This window comes from Ips typographus, linkage group LG6 (genome assembly GCF_016097725.1).
Source record: "Ips typographus isolate SLU linkage group LG6, UJ_Ityp_2.0, whole genome shotgun sequence".
Lineage (NCBI taxonomy): Eukaryota > Metazoa > Arthropoda > Insecta > Coleoptera > Curculionidae > Ips > Ips typographus.
Window position 1 is genome coordinate 2,035,147 of NC_138427.1, and position 20,403 is coordinate 2,055,549.

At 32.9% G+C, this 20,403-nt stretch overlaps 1 protein-coding gene across 1 annotated transcript in view; it reads right to left on the reverse strand.

The window, feature by feature from the left end:
* Positions 1–20,403, reverse strand: part of Gycalpha99B (guanylate cyclase 1 soluble subunit alpha 2) — a 46,715-nt gene that overhangs the window by 2,615 nt on the left and 23,697 nt on the right. The window contains exons 3-13 of the mRNA XM_081982797.1: positions 12,017–12,093; positions 9,885–9,967; positions 9,281–9,451; positions 6,872–7,067; positions 6,592–6,734; positions 6,326–6,537; positions 3,905–4,084; positions 3,233–3,371; positions 2,894–3,060; positions 2,646–2,789; positions 394–548 (exon numbers count right to left, since the gene is read on the reverse strand). Coding sequence (XP_081838923.1) covers positions 394–548; positions 2,646–2,789; positions 2,894–3,060; positions 3,233–3,371; positions 3,905–4,084; positions 6,326–6,537; positions 6,592–6,734; positions 6,872–7,067; positions 9,281–9,451; positions 9,885–9,967; positions 12,017–12,093 — 1,667 coding nt within the window. The remainder of the gene's footprint in view (positions 1–393; positions 549–2,645; positions 2,790–2,893; positions 3,061–3,232; positions 3,372–3,904; positions 4,085–6,325; positions 6,538–6,591; positions 6,735–6,871; positions 7,068–9,280; positions 9,452–9,884; positions 9,968–12,016; positions 12,094–20,403) is intronic.

Below are 20,403 nucleotides of genomic sequence, written 5' to 3' on the forward strand. Positions count from 1 at the left end.
ATGAATTATAACAGTGTGTAGTATTATCTGTATGTTTTGGTTTCAGGAGCATTAAAGGGGTAGGATTTAGTTATTTGTGTGTGTAATTGAGGTTTAGAGCAATGATTTTGTTTGCTGAGAACTGCCAACATAATTTACAGGCTGTAATAGAGGTAATTGATGTGTAATCTAAAGGGATAGTTTTTATTAACCGTTTACTTTAGTTAGAGGAAATTGAGGGGATGGCTAGCCTAATGTCTGTTTCTCCATCATTGGCTAAGTTGAGTTTAAGCAGAGCTTAAACAAACGTCAACTTAGCTCAAGTTATACTTAAAATCGACTTGAAAATGTCGGGGAAACAAGCATAAGTTATTGCCACCTTAGTTCCTGATTTATTTATAATATTGAACTTACTCATGAGTTGTAGGACTAATATTAATCTTGAGTGGTTCACTTCCAGATTCAAATTTATTTGCAATGGTTACGTTGTGCCCAAACATACAGTATCTAGGCATCTTGACTCCCACTACTCCAGCCAATACTGATCCAGTGTGAAGTCCTATGCGCATCTGAAAAAGAAATAGAAAACACTTTATACACACTAATTTGAAAATTTGCCTTTTTCTCTTCTCATTACTGGCAAGTTGATATGCAAAGAAGTAAAGTCAATGAAACGAATTCTCTGGTAATATTCAGACGTTGGCGACTGAATTTAAATAGATTTACCCAGCGACGTCCTAAAATTTTCAGTAAATTTCACACTATTCCGTACAGAAAGGAAATAAAATTGGCGTTGTCATTTCAGGGTTTGGTGCTAATCAAATGACCCTAAAAAAAGAAATTCACCCTGCTTCGTTCCCTGCAACTTTAAAATGTTTTTAGCTTTTTTTACTGAGCTTCCTTCGCTTAAAGGCTTTCCATTTTAGACAAGTGGAAGCGATGTAGGGGCCAAAGACCTCAGCAACAAAAACTTCAATTTTTTATAACTACAAAAAAGTTGATGTAATTATCAAAATGATTTCTTCTTGTCTAAGACAGTTAGTTTTGTATGTTATAAACTGCTGCTTTCCACTACAGATCGTCCATTTTTTACCCATATTCAGGGACATCTTCTTATTAAAAGAGGGCCGACTATTTATCAAACAAAACCGCACCGTTGCTTCTTCCTGTAATCTTAAGAAAGCCTTTTAAGGCTTCGTTGAGCAAGCCAAACTTACTTTCGGATAATCCATCATCCATGATATATAAAACGTTTTTGAGACCGCATACATAGCCACTAAAGCAAACTGTTTTTTTTTTTGTATTTAGCTCAGATATTCGTGACCAGTTTCCAAATATGATACTTTTTGTTTTAGTGCTTATGGTGACATTGAAAAATGAAAGAAAAAGGCGGTTTAATGATCGTGTCGTGTTCAGTATTTTTTTCCTCTTAGAGCATTTAGAGCACTTTTTTTTCTTTAATAAGAATCGTTCATTCCGAGCACACGAGCATACTTTTTTTCATCTTATAAAAGAAAAATATAATCAAGATACTACTACGAAGGCCTAAAAGAGAATAGACGAAAATGTCTGAAGCTTCGATAAGAAATGTCCTACGTGATGATTGCTTTTTATTTGTCTTATGTCTTTGTTTCGCGAGCCAAGATATTTCCATCACCTCATCGAAATTCCTTGGATGTAAGCTAAAGAATGGAATTTCTAGAGAAAATGGAACAGCCCAGATGTCTTTAACACTTTATTTATGACAACTGCAAAATAGTGAGCTAACCAATACCGTTTCAGTTTAATTCATTTAAAACGTGCAAGGTAAATGGAACAATTTAATTAAACTACTTTTTAACTCTATTAAATTCTTGTCTGAACGCTGACTTAGCTAAAATTGAAATTACTGTGTACTACTCGTGTTCTGAATGGAAAAGTTCAAATTTGCGAATATTTGCCAGAGAATCTGGAATAAACTGTTAGAATCGACTGAATAAATGAATAACAGAAAATGCGTTTTAATTGGGTAGTTAAAGGGTAAACCACAAACAATGTAATAATTTGCATTTCGATGACAGTGAACAAAGGCTTGTTGCATGACCCTGCATATTTAAAATGGAATTTTTAATTTATTACACCATTAGAATGTTATTTTGGCACCTGTTTTATTATAGTCACAATTTTAGTTTGCTGCTGCATAATTAAATAATGTTTTAAAACTCTAAAATGTGTTAAAAGTATACAAATTGGTAGTATTTACCTAATGAGTGTGGAAAGTGGCACTTTCCCAATATGGCTCATCCAAAGTCTAGTGTAGAATTCTAAATTGCTATATTTAAGCACACATTCTTAATATGGTAAAAAAACTATAACTGTATCGGACACATTATTATTTTAGTCCATAAATTTTAAATAATTTGCTAAAACGCTTTAATCTTTCTGAGAAAGTTGATTGCGAAAGACCAATTCAGATAAATGGCGTGAGCAATAAAGAAAATGCATTTTATGTCAGGATTTCAATAGTGAAAAATACTCAAGTCAGCTTGACCCATTTTCTGAAGAAGTAAATAATAGTTGGACATCCTAACTAATAATGTTTGTATGGAGAAAAAACAGCTAGAAATTATTCAATGACGATTATTCGTAACAATAGTGTTAGAAAAAATAATATTACAAGTACTTACTCTGATTGGTTGACCGTCATGGGTTTGATGAAATGAACAGGTTTCAATCATCCTCATGGCCATCCAAGCTATTTGCTGAGCGTGTGTTTTAGTGTCTTTATGAAGTCCACCAGCTACACAATAAGCATCGCCTATCGTTTCTACCTTGATAGGAAAAATTTTCCAATAAATGCTTAATGGTCACAATTAAAGACAAAATCTCTGGTGAGCTTTCGCATATTTTTCATCCCAAACGCAAAACTACTTACTTTGTACACATCAATCTGTCCGCAGAAAACATCAAACTGATTGTAGAGATTCTGAAGCATATTTATCACCATCATTGGCGTGGCTGTCGAACAAATTGACGTGAATCCCACGATGTCGCTGAAAAGCATTGTCACATCCTCGTGGGTCTTGGCCTCTATCGTTTCGCCTGTAATCATCAATTATTTATGCCTTCGGCTTTGCGACGTCTTTCCTTTTTCCTTCTTATTTTTAAACAGATTCTTTTTAGGAAGATATTCGATGAAAAGTTTGGTTTCAAGCGTAATATTCAGTCATTAAAAAAATCTAATTTCATAAATAGGCCTCTTTCTCGTTCTTACCCAGCCATAACCGTTTTGCTATATCGGGTGGAAAAATGAGATGGAGTAGACTGACATTCTTCTCCCGTTCTTTATCAACCGCGCGATTTCCTTCTTCTATTGAGCTTTTGAGTTTGTCCATTCGTCTTCGCAAACCATCCTGCAACGAATTAAATAAAATAAATATGACGAATAAATTGCTTTTCCTGGCAGGCGTTTTTGTGTACCAAAACGTTGTTGTGGATCCTTGTCAAAAGTGGAAATTTAATAGAAAAATTGGCCCCAGCAGGAAAAAACCGTTAAAGCGGAATTGAAAAAACAAAGTAAGACGGAGTTTGGCACACAAAAGAGAAAAAGCATAATTGGTTGATAGGCAGAAAATTAGATGAGAGCCGTGTGAGGGTTGTTATGTTACGTATCGCTAAGCTTAATCAAAAGTGTAATGTTGAACGAGAAAATCCTGTCGATTTGCAGCGAATACGAAAATAAGTTTTTGCAAAGTAGCTGCTTTCAGGCAACTGATACGAAACTTTGGACGAAATACGAGCCGTCGGCTTAAAGTATGCGAAAGATAGTTTGTTCTATAAAAAGAAGAAAAATAAGAAAGTCCTCACTCACTGTAACATATTCCAACCTAAAAGTTTCAGTTAAGAGCAACAGAAAAGGAAATCTTAAAAGTCTTACGTTATTTACCTGAGCTCTTGCCTGTTCTCCAACTAAGATTACATCTCTTGTTGCGTCATGTAATGGAATATCGGAAATAAATAGGCCACTTCCAGTCAGTCCCTCTAAACCGTCGATGAAAGGGGAACCGATAAACAGAAGAGAATCCGATTCAGGGCAATGCACCATTTGTCCTTTAAGTTCCAGATTCTGGAAAAAGGATCAGGCTGTTAAATCGAATCTGCTATCGTGAGATACAAGTAATTGGAAATGCTTTGTTAGGGATAATCTTCCACTAGGCGTCTACAGTTTACAGTTTGCCAAATTGAATTGTTCTGTTTAATATAAAGTAGTGACTCAGTTTTAAGTCTGGAAAATCAAGCTGATGTTTTTTGACGAAAATAAAGCAACTTATTTTTGAAAACTTGAATTAATTTCAGTTCATGAATTTCATGAATTAGTGCCAGTGTTTTGTGGCAGATTTATAACCTTACAGCTGCTTAGCAAGCCCTATCAAAACTTTTGGAAATAACTTTTAATCATTCAAAATGTACGTGACATACCGGTGCAGAGCTTCCCATTCATGCGGCAAGGATAAACGGCTGTTGAATAAGCAAAATGGGAAATTGAATTTACAAATACCTTACGGTATGCTTGTCAGTGCATGCGATTTAGTGGAAAATCGAATGACAATGCATTAATGCCTTGTCATCAATTAAACAACGAGAACACGAGCGCAAATTGTTCAAAGTGGCCTGGAAACCTATTAATGTTAGCCATCAATATACTTTGCTATTTAGTAGTGACGTTCAAAGATTTGAATACTTTATTTTGCATATTAGAATGGTTAAAAAGAACATACACGAAGTTTTTGTCATGAAGTTCCTAACCTGGATTTGTTAAGGAATATTCATCTGAACGTTCCTGGTGAAGATAATTTTTTCCTGGTGAAGAGAATTCAAATTACAGCAATTTTGTAGTATTTGCCTCATTGAAGAAATTTTATATCTTTTTGCAACAGTTAAAAACTCCCACCATGTTTTACAAGGCAATACATCATTCTATATTTGTCAGGTGTTTATGGTTTACAGAATTTAGTGTATTTAACTCTCTAACCCTTTGGTGATAACCAATTAACAATTTTTATTGCTTCTGGTATGTAGAATGTGAATTTTTTAAGAATTTGCAATCTTCAGCATCAAATATTTGTTGTCCAGAGCTTCTCTATTCATCTTTGACAGTTTCGTTTAATATTCCACGGAATTTTGGTTCCACGTAAAATTCTTCTTGGAATAGTCCTAATGGAATTAAGGAAACTGTTTCATTCAAGAGAAAAAACGTAAGATACACTGTTTCTTCTTCTTTGGAAAAGTAAGTCATCAAAAATACTGATGTTCATTACGTAAAAACTGTCCTCCATTGATTAGTTAAAGGGCATGCTGTTTACAGGAATCAGCAAGCAGATTTATGTTTGACCGAAAATGATGGATGCAGCACTCTAATTGTTCGGCACCAACACATCAGGGAGTATTCTATCAGTCAGGTTATTACTGGTAAATTACGTACAGAAAGCAGGTTTAAAAAAGCCTTTTGGTGTTATTTTTTCTTGTATCAGGGACTGAAAGTAACACCATAAAACAACGATTTGTCCAGCCCAGAAAATGAGTTTCCTCAACATATACCTACCGTCCACTTTATATTCGTATCTAAGGTGGAAAAACGGCCAAGACGGCAAAAACGATAAACTTGAATCGTAAATTTTACCAGTACGGAAAGTAATAGCGCCGGATTGAAATAAATTTACCAGAAACTGGGCAGCTTGCCCTAACCACCCTAACCTACCGAACCGGCACACTTTTATTACACTCGCGGGTCATGTTTTGAAAAAGATTGACTGTTTTTGTTCAAATGGCTTCTCATACCTATTCCGCAGATGCCCATTTATATCAGTTTTGATTCATATAATTTTTGAATGAAATAATGTTTGTCATATCTTTCCAGTTTCAGATTTATTAAATATTAGTTTGCTTTGGTTCGACGTAAATCATCATCAGAGCAGTTTGATGTATGACATTTTCTCTATTGATAGACAGCAGCAACGGACACATTAACCCGCTTTATTATAGCCAAACATCAAATTTAATAGTCAACCCGTCAATACAATATTTTGACTGCTAACCCTGATGTTTAATTAATTTTCAATTTAATGAATTGAAGTTTGCTTTTGTGTTAATTCATATTGTTTGCAAATGTCTTAGAATGCTGCACTGGTTGGCTTGATTGATAATATCATAAAAGTCAATAATAAAATAGATGTAAGTTTTTTGGAAAAGTAAGCAGTTTGCTCAGACTTGGATCATCTTGAAATAGAAATCCAACAAAAAAAGTGACATTATTAAAAAAAGTTCTCAACATCGTTTGAGAAGTAAAAAACGTGTCGGATCTACTTACGTTTGCTTGAAAAAACTTATCGTCTGGATGTTGCTTGAGGGCCAAAACGAAAGGAGTGTTTGCCCTTTTCACGATTTCGTTGAAAGAGAGCGTCAAACTTCGAGGTCGATTAAATTCGAAGTAGGTCGAAACGGAAGTGCCGCTGGTCTTCAAAAGACGACCAAACAGGCGCATAAAACCGCTTCCCAACTGTACCAGTTCGAGTTTCCTATCTAAAATTTGAATTCGCTGATTATTCAAAAAACAAAAACTATTTTTACAAGTACCTATAACAAAATGCCAGGGAAACGCTCTACAAAACGTGGGAATTCCTATTGGTAGATTGTCGGTTGCATCTGAAAACGCTTTCGAATATTTCCTATAAATTGTTCCAGCTTCTATATTTAATTCCGATTTATGAATGTGAAATCTGCAAAAAAAAATTGAAACTAAATACGATTGTGGCGCAATAAATTATAATTTTGTTTGTCACTATTCCAAAGTACTTGAACACGTACGAATTTCATTATTTTTAAGCTTCGAATAACCGAGTTAATGGTAAACTACCTAAAATGCCTTTTATCGTCGGAGCTGCGCGTCATGTTGATTTCCACATCAGTGGAATACAATATCTTGGCAACTGCTTTTAAACTTCCTACTAAAAGATACGCTACAGCTGGCCGTTCAGTCGTGAAATCCAGATTCAGATTGAAATCATCCAGAGCGTTGCATATGAAGGCAGCTTCGGTTTCAGGATGGTCCCCTGGAACAATGACATATTGAAACTTATCCAGAGTTTTATCACTTTACTACATACGTGTTTACGGAGTATCACATAATAAAATAAATTTTGAAATTTGACTTGTTTGTTAATTAAAATTATATGCAAAGAAGCCCATATTTGGAAATTGTGAAAGAAAGAACATTGAAAGTGAAATTTTACGACTTTCAAACTGTTCTTTTTACCATCAAAACTGTTAGTTTCAAGTTTCTAAAAACTTTGAAAATACTATACCTACAGTTCATTTAAAAGTCAATGCAGGAAAGCTCAGTATAATAAGAAATCCTGAAAGAAATAAGAGTGAAAATTTTTGGTTGGATTTTTGGTTCTGAAACTGATACTTTCAGGTCCTGAAAACACTCAATTCTCTAATTTCAAGACTTTCAAACTGTTCTCAGACTTGAAACTGGCTGGCTTGGTGTCTTGAAAGTCTTATCGTCAAAACTGATATTTTCAGGTCTTGAAAACCTTGAACACACTAAATTTCCTCTCAAATTCAATGCAGGACAGCCCAGTTTTAGAAATTCTTAAAAAAATTACTTTCAAACAGTTTTCAGACTGTTTGGCTTTGTGACCTGAAACATCTTAATGCAACCTGTTTCTTTCAGGTCTTGAAAACTTTAAAATCACTACAGTTCAAATAAAATTCAATGTAAAATAGCCCAGTTTTAGAAATTCGGAAAAAAATGACATTAAAAATGTAATTTCAAGACTTTCAAACTGTTCTCAGTCCTGTGTAATTGTTTCGAAAGTCTACTGACTGAAAAATGCCCCGAAACTGTGAAATGTCCTGAAAACAATACATTGAAATTCAAATTTAACGCAAGAAGTCCCAGTTTTAGGAATTCTTAAAAAATAACTTTGAAAGGGTAGTTTCAAGACTTTTATACTGTTTTCAGACTTGAAATCGTTTGACTTTGGGTCCTAAAACGTCTTACCGACAAAAGTGATACTTTCAGGTCCCGAAAACCTTTAAAACACAATATTTCAAATAGAATGCAGTACAGGAAAGCCTAGTATAAGAAATGCTGAAAGAAATAACAGTAAAAATGCAATTTTTACCATCAAAACTGTTAGTTTCAAGTTTCTGAAAACTTTGAAAATACTATACCTACAGTTCATTTAAAAGTCAATGCAGGAAAGCTCAGTATAAGAAATCCTGAAAGAAATAAGAGTGAACATTTCAACATTTTCAAGCTGTTCTTAGTCCTGTAACTGTTTGATTTTTGGTTCTGAAACTGATACTTTCAGGTCCTGAAAACACTACATTTTCATTAAAATTCAATGCTGAAAAGCCCACTTTTCAAAATTACTAAAGAAATAACGTTGATAGTCTAATTTCAAGACTTTCAAACTGTTCTCAGTCCTGTGTAATTGTTTCGAAACTCTACTGACTGAAAAATGCTTTTATGTTCTGAAAACACTACATTTAAATTAAAATTTAACGCAAGAATTCCCAGTTTTAGGAATTCTTAAAAAATAACTTTGAAAGGGTAATTTCAAGACTTTCATACTGTTTTCAGACTTGAAACCGTTCGATTTTGGGTCCTAAAACGTCTTACCGACAAACGTGTCGTTTAAAACACAATATTTCAAATATAATGCAGTACAGGAAAGCCTAGTATAAGAAATGCTAAAAGAAATAACAGTAAAAATGTAATTTCAACACTTTCAAGTTGTTCTTAGTCGTGTAACTGCTTGATTTTGGATTCTGAAACATTTTATAGTCAAAATTACTTTTAGATCCTGAAAACTTTGAAAAGACTACAGTTCTATTAAAATCCCTAAACGATACACTGTTCAACATTTGGTATAATTTCAATATCAATGAAAAGCAGTGCAAAACTAAACTTCTCGAGCATAGTTTATTATTACAAACCCTGTTCATAAATTTATGTTTTCTTCTACATGTAAAGGCAGTTGTGTTCTATATGTTTTGAGAAAGAAACATGGAAAAACGAATTATTCTTGTTTTTCCTGACTCTGTAGGACTTTCTTTGTACAAGTAGAATGGCCGCAAGCAAGTTTAAATACGTTTTAGCAAAAAAACTTACTAACTAAACTAACTGCTTAACATGTTTTTGCGTTAATAATATTGAAGAAGTTGGTTAATATGTGTGGTGTATATGTTATTTGTGCATCATTTGACAAGTTGACAGACAATTTCTTGTAAATAACATGAATTCTCAACTAACCATCGTTAACATTCTGCTGATATTTAAGTACGTCGTGGACTCCATCGAGAGTAGTAAGAAACTCCTTGAGATCACCACCTAGACATTTAAATGCTCGCTCCATTCGATCTAAGCAGCACGTGTTTATTAACTCTTGACCCAGTTTGTCGAAAAATTCCATCTCGTCTATATCTGGAATAGAACGAACGTTATTGCTAGGGAAATGTAATTAAACTTTTTAGTTTGTGACCGGTTTTTTCTTGATTATATTTGACTTTATAGGATCGTTGGTGTAACACAAGTTCTAATTTTGCCTAAGTAGGTTTAATGGTAAGTCCACATGTGCAGTATTTGTGCAAATCACTGCTGTTTTTTTTTGACCAATCAAAGTAAACATTCTACTGAGATTAATGCAAATGCTACACATGTACTATTTCAAAAGACGTAACTTGTGTTTGTGCCCTAGAGCAGGTTTAAGTCTGAAACACATTTACCCTAATACCAGACAAAGGCTAATACAGGCACTTAGCAAGGCAACAAGGCAAACAGTAAACTCTAATTAGAAAGATGATACTGAAACGCTTAACGCAATCTCACAAAACGTAATGAAAATTCTATTTCTCACCCTTGTCCCATCGTAGGATGTCGTATATGTCCTCCAAGTATGCATAATGCTGGCAGTCTGAAACGTTTTCCGGCAACCGTTTTCTGAAAACAAAAATCACTTGAAAACCCGTTTTGGGATACAATTTGCTGTCAAACGATATTGCAACTTAAAATAAATGTTTGTGTAAGGTTTAGGTTAGTTTGTTTTGCTGCAGAACTGAGCGAAAATGCTCGAAATTGGTATTTAAGTACAGAAGTTTAAATTTTCAGGAGAAAGGAAGGGCAGAGTGTCTTATTTAAAAATATTATGTTACATGACAAACCTAATATAACTTTTTTGTAGTTTACGTTAGTTTGTTCCAATTATATTGAATAAAGACAAATGTATGGTTGGTTAACTACATGATGTTGGCGCCAGACAGAAATAATCAAATTTTTATTTTAAAACATGGTAAACCTTTCTTAACCATCAAAACAAGCAATAAATCCCGCAAAGCACTCTTTTATAATTGGATCTCTTCTTGTTTTTCAACAAAACTGGAAGAATTATGATGGCGGGATTTATATGGATTTCTTATTATTAATTATGCTGTCAAGAATACAAAGGAACAACGAAAAGGTAATTTTTCTTTCTGCCTTATTACCGGGCGTTCAGTAGAGTCTTTATTTCAAGTATAATTTCAATTAAAATCTTTCTCATGGATGTGCCTTTTGCTTTTGAAAATTGTCGCTAATGGAATTAAATGTTTGCAACTTGACTTTTCTGAGTGGAAGTGGTCTGGTTGATTTTAGCTAAATTAAACCATTTTTTTCCGTTAAGGTCCCTATGGCAAAATTTACTAGTCGTTAAATGTGAACTGAGAAAGAACCGAAAATGTAAACTTAATAAACGGAAAACCTGAACCCTCAACGTAATAAACCAAGGTTTTTACAGATTCTGGATAGCTTGTTTTAAGAGATGAGACACATAAATCCTAATTTTTTAAGAAGGGTAGGACGAATGGGATTCTGGGAGATATAGAGAAAATTTATAGCTCGTTAATTTGAGTTTGAGAGTAAAGAATTACACTAGTGTAGCAGGTATTTGGTGCCAAAAGCATTGAAGCCAATCCCTGTGATAGAAAAGAGGTATAATTTAATTATCAAGCTGTCCGCCACAAGTGGAGAACATCACAATGGCCGGTAAGGGAATCGATTGGATTGTATTTCAAGCTCCCTGAGTAAATATTTATGTATTGTTAAAGCTTAAATACGAGTTGACATAGAATGTTTCGACTTCCCAAGCCAACAGATTTCCTTCCGGAGAAAAGCAAATATTTTCCATCCGTTCATGTAAATTCGCAATAGATTATCTTCTTGTGCTCACAAGGTTTTCTTTGCAAATGTTATTAAGTATGGTAAAGGAAATTTAATTGTTTTATATCTGCTAAAAATTGCCAAAATTTGTAAATAAATGATTCTGTCAAAGTAAGACTCATAGCCTCCATTGCTCTATTAGATATAGTATTTGTATTATTATTTGGATGCACTCTATGCAATTCAGCATTGTTTTGTAAAATTTTGATAAGGATGTTAAGCCATAACAATATTTGCTTTACTAAATAATGCAAATATCATTAACATTACATAATTAACTGTATGCATTTTATGTTATTTAACAACACTGTGATAAGCATTAAATTAACAATTTCAATCGTATAAACTAATTACCCCAATAGGAATTATAAGAAATATTTATATCGAGTTTCACTGCATATGGGAACTTTATTTCTGGCAAAACAGGGCGTACAATTTAAGGTTAATTGGTAAATAACATTCAGTTCCGGCAATTGTGCCTCGGTCCATGTTGATTCTATTACATTTTAGGAAAATAGGTCCTATTTTGCAACTAGTTTAAATGCGTCAAGCAATTTCTTGTTAAATCCGATGTGTGCCATGTGAATATAAAGCTGAAAATGATTGTATTTTGCTTTGGTTAGCCTCCACAGAAATCTAACAGAAGATTACATTGGAATTAACTACATTGAGCTATTTGTAGAGAAAAATCTATTTTTGTACTATGGTGACGTTTTGCAAATATTTATTACCTTTAGAGTTATTAGGGGACTCAATTATCGAGCAACTAACAAATTAAACATTATTAATACTTACAAGCATTCATATTTGTTAGGATTTACGTCCTCTTCTTTTCTAGTTAATGATTGTATGGCTTCATGTATGGCTTCGTTCTAGAATAGAAATTATTTTGTAGTAAAAATAAAATATGATATATTTAAATAAAAATAATATGGTAGAATTAAGCAAATGCGAAATTACGTATGCAAAGCCAAAATGAGTAATTTTCTTTTACTGGCCATAAATATACTGTCGTAAAAAGAACCACGTAAGTCTTTGATTATATGGGTGATTCCAGAGTTGGAAACATTATGCTATCCATAAAAATAACAAATAAAACATTTACTTTTTGAAACAATTTTACAAGGTTTAAGTGATCAATTTGATTTGGGAGTGCCAAATCCTTACTATACAGTGTAATGTCCGTTTCCCTAACATTAGCTAAGTTGAGTTTAAGGATAGCTTAGATAAGTTCAGTTTAGACTGTGTTATTTTGCACCTGATCAGGCTTAAATAACCCAGTAAACTCACTCAATTTTGTAAACTAGACCAATAAATCTGAAGACGACCTAACAGAAACCTAACTTAATTTGAACACACTGTATCAGGAGGTAATTTTCATAATTTTCGATCAACCTATGATAAAACTATAGCACTTATTGTAAACGTTTTTTCCAATATTTTTTTATGGTTTATAATCCTGAAATCATTCTGTCATAAATGATGAAACGTTGAGATAGATAACCAGTTTTTTACTTGAATAACACTAAAAACATGGACTGTTATTCATTCAGTGTTCACATCAACACAATAAAAGAAAAATCAGATAAATGTCATGCTAACTTGCCGAATTTTGAAAGTTTCCGTCGCCAACCGACCATATATCCTCGAATACAGGTAATTAAACTTAAAATATGGTCCATTTACTAGGGAATTTGCAGAGAGATTTGCATGTGTTTGTGACGCTGTTTACTGAAATGCTTCATTTATTACCACAATGGACTGTTTATCTAGCAAATGGCTTTAAATTGCGAAACTTTTCTTATAAATTTCCCAAAAAACAGACATTATTGCAACATGATTGCAGACATTATTGATATAAAACTGGTTAATGTCTACATCAGATATCTTTTGAACTTATCTGTATAATATAGGCTAAAGATATGAAAATTTAAATGTTATAGCGACGCCAGATAAAATATACTTACACATAAAAACCTACGAAGGGTGGCTTAAGAGCCTGTCATCCGGTGAAAAGGCTTTTAGATATGCTAGGGGATGACACGAAAGGTAAAAGTAGGGTAGTTTACGAAATGTGTAAAATAGACTACGCATAATGATTTTCGATATGGTTTTGTAAGTTTTGCCCTCAATTTGAATACAAAAATGAGTTGTTATAATGCAGTTTTTATAAAAATGACATAAAAAACAACTTGAAAAGCCACTGTTGTCGTCAATTTTAATTACGACTCAACCTTCGTTCTTTTAATAAACTCTGCTTTTTCAATTAACCGCGTAAACAAACTGTATCTGGGGTACTGATTGATGATATTCAGTCGGTTCGTTTCCTCTAATTGTTGTGCTTTTTTTGTCAAGTGATTTGGACTATAATTTCTGATGACCTTGTTTTTAATAGGAAAGTTATCTATTTAATGATTTTTTAATTCTACAAAGGGGAAAAACCATGCTCAAAAAACCCAAACTTGGCACGAGATTGTACTCCAATCTAATGGTTTTTAAGGTTTAAATCAAAATAATTAAAATTGCAATATCAGTACTGATTAAATTGATTAACAATGAGAATGGCAAATTGACCATACCTGATAAATTGTATATTAAAACAAAAAAAAAGTATTATAAAGTCGATGGAGCTTTGTGTAAACAATTTATAATTGCTTTTAAACATACAAACAGAATAATCAATGAGTGAAAAATGTACAAATTGTTTATGTGTGTTTTATACAGCCTCGCTTAAATACGCAAGTGAAAAATTATAAATTTTGTTAATTGCCCATTCATGCTTCATTCCCTCTCTGTATGGAAAATTTATTTGTGTCGTATTATTCAATTTTCCAGTAAAAAATTACGGTGAAACATCAGAGTGAAATTGGTGCGGAATTTACTAATTGGAACACATTATTTCGTAAAATGTCTGATTTGTCAAGATTATTTATGCAAAATGTTTGTTCGGGAACGGTTATGTAGATTAACTGAAGTGTAATATTTGAGTGTTGATGTTGGTTCAGAGCTGGTTAAATTATGGCAAAGTTTGTTTTTCTGATTAAACAATTGGTCAATAAACTAACAGTTTTTCAAAAACTACTCCAATAAAAAAAAGGGAGAAGATTTTAGATTAATTTGAATCCACGTGTACAGTTCAAACAATTGCACCAATTCTACATACGATAATTTAAAGAGCAGCCTTTATTTGCCAAAATAATTGAATTTAGGACTAGAATTTCAGCAGGGTCTTTAATTTGAACGTCCGAGGATCCAGATAGTCCCAAAACAAATACGAGTAGCGGTCAGCTGAACACGAACAAATGTGTGCTTTAATAGGTTATTAAATGTAGATGTAGATGGAGTTCGGTAGCTTCAAACTAGTCAAATCAATGTTTTCAACGTGTTTGCTCTACTGGCAGTAAATTGAGCTTGCTGTAAGTTGTACGCAACATTTTATTTAAATAGAGAAATCCACTTTATGACGGTATTATGAGGAATTTTCCACTTTCTTAATTACCCTCCCGAGCTTAAACTAAAGCAAACAGCAGAATAACGTCACCAAGGGCACATATCCACCTACACTGTTATTTAAGTTTAAATGAGTTTATAACTAGGTCTTTAAATGACAGCTTGTGTACCAAACTCACCCTTTTAATTAACCAGGACATTTAGAGTTTCGCCTTTTGATAAACACGCTGAGCCAACGAGTGCTCTGTTTTTCGGGTGTTATTTACGACTTTCGTAATCCCAGGTGTTCTATTTGACAAAGCCCCAACATTTATTACAGCCCCACGGGGTACCGTAAAAATTAAAAGTACCCAAACAAAGTCCAAAATTAATTGACAAGAGAAATTCAGCAATTGGCGTTCAATTTTCGTGCATTGATACGGATCGAAAATCCATTTGCACTCACCTTTCTTCCGATCTCTTGAAACGTCGTGGCAATATAATGTACTCACATTAGCCCGGTTTAGTTTGAAAGATATACCGGACTTTTCAGATAAAAGGGGTTTTAGAGTTGCTGGTAAAAGACTTTGAAATCGATAGCTTACATTCGTGATGCAAGCATATTGGATTTGACTCTCTAGAAAAAGTGGAGATATCCTGTATAGAAGAGAAATTTAATAAATACAAATTTTTTTTGTTGCTTGCTTGATCATGTTTTTCTAATTTCTTTGAGTTAACTGCTATAAAAAAATCGATTTTCTAATACTGATCCTAAAAGAGAGACGAAAGAAAATGAGGATGCCTTCAAGATAATGATATGGTTTGGCAAACCTGCTCTGAATAATTCATCCAAACTCGCGTGCTTCGAAACAGCTTATTAAGTCCTGCCTCTCTAAGTACAAAGTTTATAAGCCAAAACTTATTTACAAGGTTGTGGTTTAGAAGCTAATTGTTTTGATAGCTGGTAAGCTGTCCGTGTTTTATTGATTACGACAATACTCCAGCAACACTTCTAGTTCTAACAATTCTGATATCAATCCTAGAACATTTGCAGGTTCAAGCACCACACAAGTTATCCGCTCAACGGTACAAACTAATTCACTGTATTGCAATTGATTATAAATTGGCAAAGCACATATCTGCCATAACAGTGCATTCTAATTACTGGTCGCTTTACGTATCTATTTGCGGTCGATTCGAACAAAATTTCAAACAGGAACGTGACCAGCCCATAATTGGAAAAGCTTTGTGTATTTTAACTAGATATATTTGGCCAGCAGTTGTTCTAAGCCTCACGAGAGAAGTAAATTCAATCAGTTAGCTGAATTGCTTATCTAAGAAGTTGCAATTTTACTTATTTAAGTAACTTTACATAGTTGAGTACACATTGAAACACTCAAGTGTGTGAGTGGGTGCACGTCTACGACATTGGCCTGAAGATGACCTTAAATTGAAATGAGGGAAAGGTAGTTGATAAACTATCTGTCATCCAGATTTGTTCAAAACATCCATTAAAAATAAATACCACTCCATCAGTCGTCAGTAGATCTTAAAAAAGTAAGTTTAGTGATTTTTTCTATGATATCTGATACTTTTTTCTTCTTCAACTTTTAAGTCAATTTCAAAGCTTTTAGGTCAATTTGCAAGCTGAAAATGTGAAAATCGAACCCAAAGCACATAAAATATGACTTGAATGACTTTATGAAGCAAAGAAAAGATAGTCACCAACCTGAAAATTGGCTTGATAGCACAATTGCAAGTGGTATCTAAGTCAATATTCAAATTATGATTCAGTTTTCAAACTGAAACTGTGATACCCACAAGCAAACGACATTAAATATGACTAAGTGAAATTTTTAAGACTAGAAGCCAAAAATTGATAGTTACACACCTGAAAATTGACTTGATAGTCCAATTATAAGTATCTGAGCCAATCATTAACGTTTAAAAGTCAATTTCAAAGCTTGTAGATAAATTTGTAAATCAAATCCTCTACATCTTTAAGTTTTGCTTTCTCTACATGTAAGCTGGGAAGTCTAAGTATTCTTACGTGATTAAGATTATATTCACATTTTTTAAATTATACCTTCCACAGGAAAAAATGTAGGAGTTTCTTCCATATTTGGAGGTTTTTCGTTCAGAATAAGGAACTGCAATTCAGAAACCATCAAATGAAATTCAGAATATTCAAAGGCAATTCCATAAAATACATTATCTGTGGATAAAATTACCAAAGCTGAAAAAAATAACACAATTTAGGTTAAAAATTAAACTGAATTACACATTACGATTTCTGAATTACAGTTAACTATTTTAAATTATTTTACTTTTACTTCTAAATTTCAAATCACTATTCTGAATGGTCAAGTGTAATTCACTTATTGAATTACAGTTTTTGAATTACTTTTAGAAATGGTGTAGTTTGTGATTGTTTCAAGCTTTTTTCAGAGTTTTCTATTTTTTATGATGTCTTCTACAGTAATTTAAGATAAATTCTAGTCGTTTTTATTTCATTCATAATGTCAGCTTTACTTTATTACAAAAATCTAAATTCAGTTTAGACATCGATTGCTTGTGGCTATTTTTTCAATTAAAGCCTTTAACAACACTGAATTTCTCGGTTTGCTAACAGAATTAAAGGTTAAAAAAAAACCTCCATCCATCCCTGTCCAAATAGACGTTTCCCGTTAGATGCAATAAAACTCTGATCATCTTGTATTCTTTTTGCTGTGCCGAGAAACCCACTTTTTAATAAGCTGTTCCAGTGCTGGCAAGACCGGATGAAATATTCAGTCCATGCCATTCAAAGCATGTATTTTTCTTTGGGGCAGTCTTGATTTTTTTCTTTCTACTTTGTATTGCATATTAGAACGTCTTCTTTTGATGCTGAAAGCACACACAATTTTCTGTTAATCAGAAATCCACTCACAAACTTTTTATAAAATAGACAGTTCAGTGACATTTTAGTGACTTTTTTATAATTTTAAAACAACTTATTTCACATCAAATTTAACACTTTCCAGTACTTTTCACAAAAAAATCGTTAAGAACAAATTACATATGTCTCAGTGGAAGTACTTTTCCAATAAATGTTCTACTTCACTAAATAAAACCCTGCAAACGAAAGTTTTTATATAAAAACTAATTTCCTATGATGAAAATCTTCTTAATGAAACTTTTATCCACTCAGCCTTTCGTATATATCCTTCCAATTCAGTCTTGATGTTACGAAAAACTTTCCAAGATATTAACTTCTAAATTCTCAGCTATTAATAGATACACCAAAATAGCGTTTTCTTTATAAAAAGCTTTACTGAACGAACCAACATCTTAAGAAGTGTACTAAAGAATAGGGGAAAATATCTTGAGCTTGTTGGTTTAAGTGCTGGGGTGTTTTCTGATATTTGGACCAAAAGTTGCTTTTATATTTCAAATAAAATTCGCTTTTTACGTAAAAAAATAAAGATTATGTTCCCACAAACAAGTCTGGAAGTTTTAATACCTCCTATTGTTTTTTTTTTTGTTAGGTTAGGTCAGGTTTAAGTAACTTTACAGAGAAATCTAGTGAATATGGGTCCGGAGAATAAGTTTTTTATGTTATTTAAGAAGTATAGCAACAAGTCGATCATTGAATTTGATTGGAAGTTTATTTCTACCACTTATTGAATTAACAATGAATTTCTCTAAAATTTAGGACCCGTAGATTAACATCACGAGCTTTTCTGTTTGAAAAGCATAATTGAAAATTAACTTTTAATACATATCAAAGCAAAACAGGCGGTATAATTCAAGCAAATATTCAATTATGTTTTCATAACGACGAACTGCAAATATTTACATTTTAATACTGAAACCGTTGCTCAATGCAAAATTATCTCGTTCGAAGACGGAAAACCTATTTTAAACTTTCCCGGCTAACTTTCCGGAATGTTTATTTTATGCGCCGTAAGCGTGTAGAATAATAATATTCTTTTAAAAAACCGTTACAAGAAAATGAAATCCTGTAACGGCACATTTTTGATACGAAAATTTATCAGTATCGCAGCATATTCCCGCTTCAGTTCATTTATCCAGCTCAGGCGCCTGTCTCATAAGTTTCAGTTATTATACTTACTAGTTTAATAATTCTTTTTAAAGATAACCTACGCTTAAGAGCTGAAAAGAATTTATAATACGTTATTCAAATGTATTATAACTTAAGGATTATTTGCGTTGCATGAAGCTTGTGAGCTACGTGAAAGGGATGCTATTAATAATGCAATAAAAACGAAGTTGGCACAAGAACAGGAAGAAGAACTTTATAAGACAATCTTTGTGTTAGCTTCTAGTTTAAATGCACCAGAAAATTACACATTAATTACAGAAGTAGATTTGCAATACCTAATATTACATATTGGGATTAATTGCCAACTTGCCGCATGGTTCGTGAACAGCTTGAACTTTGGAAATCTATATTAAACTGTTTCCATTCCGCCTTAAATGCGGGTAATGGTTTGATTGATGTTGGCTAATAAATCAGAATCAGTTCTAAATTAACAAATTCCTAGTTCTTGCTTTAACATATTGGACTCATTTCACGTCTGTCCAATGCCCAACAGCAAACATTATGGCGAGAATGAATGAGGTTCAATGTTTTACGCTTTTTTTTTAAATAGAACTGAGAAGCACGTTTTAGGTTTTGTGTTGTAATTTATGTGGTTCTTCTGGCAAGATAACCTGAAACTTTTTTACAAGTTTACACCGAAAAAATCCTTTGACCTGGAAAACCTGCTGGTAAAGTCGAAAAGTTGGATTTACTTTCTGATTTTGTAGCGGAAAAGCTTTGAAGCAGTATTGCGTTTGTTAGCGGCTCTTGAACAACGGAAAATATTTGACTGTATAAAAACTTGAGAAAGTTCTAGTCTCTAAGAGCACAAATGTATTAAAAACAATAACTAAACAAAGTTTATTTGTTTTTTTCATACGTTTTTTGATTTATATCTAAATGGTTTCTTTAAGGTTCTACCTTGTAAAAATTGTACACTACCTGTAGAAAACCTTCAGAATCGTTTTCTAAAAGTCACAACGATTTTGCATTCATTTGAAACCCAAATAAGCTCAAGATTAACTCATTTGTGTATGCATTGACATTAGCAGAGGTGCAATTTTCGGTTTAGAGATGTTTTGCAATCAACTGAGAAGAGATTGTAGGGGTTTGGCACTGAAGTGACATAGAAAAACCGGATTCTAACCTACACAAAGCTAATGCAGCTTTTATAACGTGCCAGAACTCGTTTTTCTGCAGGTTTCGGTTTTGCATTCATTTACACTTTACGCTTACTAGATTCATTATTGTTTTTATTTCCATATAACTGCTAACTGATTCACTTAGTATTAGGATTACTTAAAACAAGCTTGGAAGTAAAATCGCTTATATGCTTTTGAATTTTATGTGACAAGTCCAACGTAAAAGGAAACTTAAACCTAGTCATGTTACTTCTGGTAAAAGGGCTCTATTCCAAACGGTCGCATTTTATAACGGTTTATTTCAGAAGAATTGTCCAGCATTGTAAAGAATATGTTATTTAAAAATGCCTTTTTGAGTACTACGTTAAGCTAGGTTTAAATTACCTAAAATGTATATGCTAAAAAGCATTTTAATATAATGTCATTTTCTTTCTGTACAGGGTGGTCCAGTTTTAAGTGTCAATAATTCACCATTCGATAGCCAATCAAAAAATAAGTTGACTTGCATTATGTAATTTTTCTGAAAA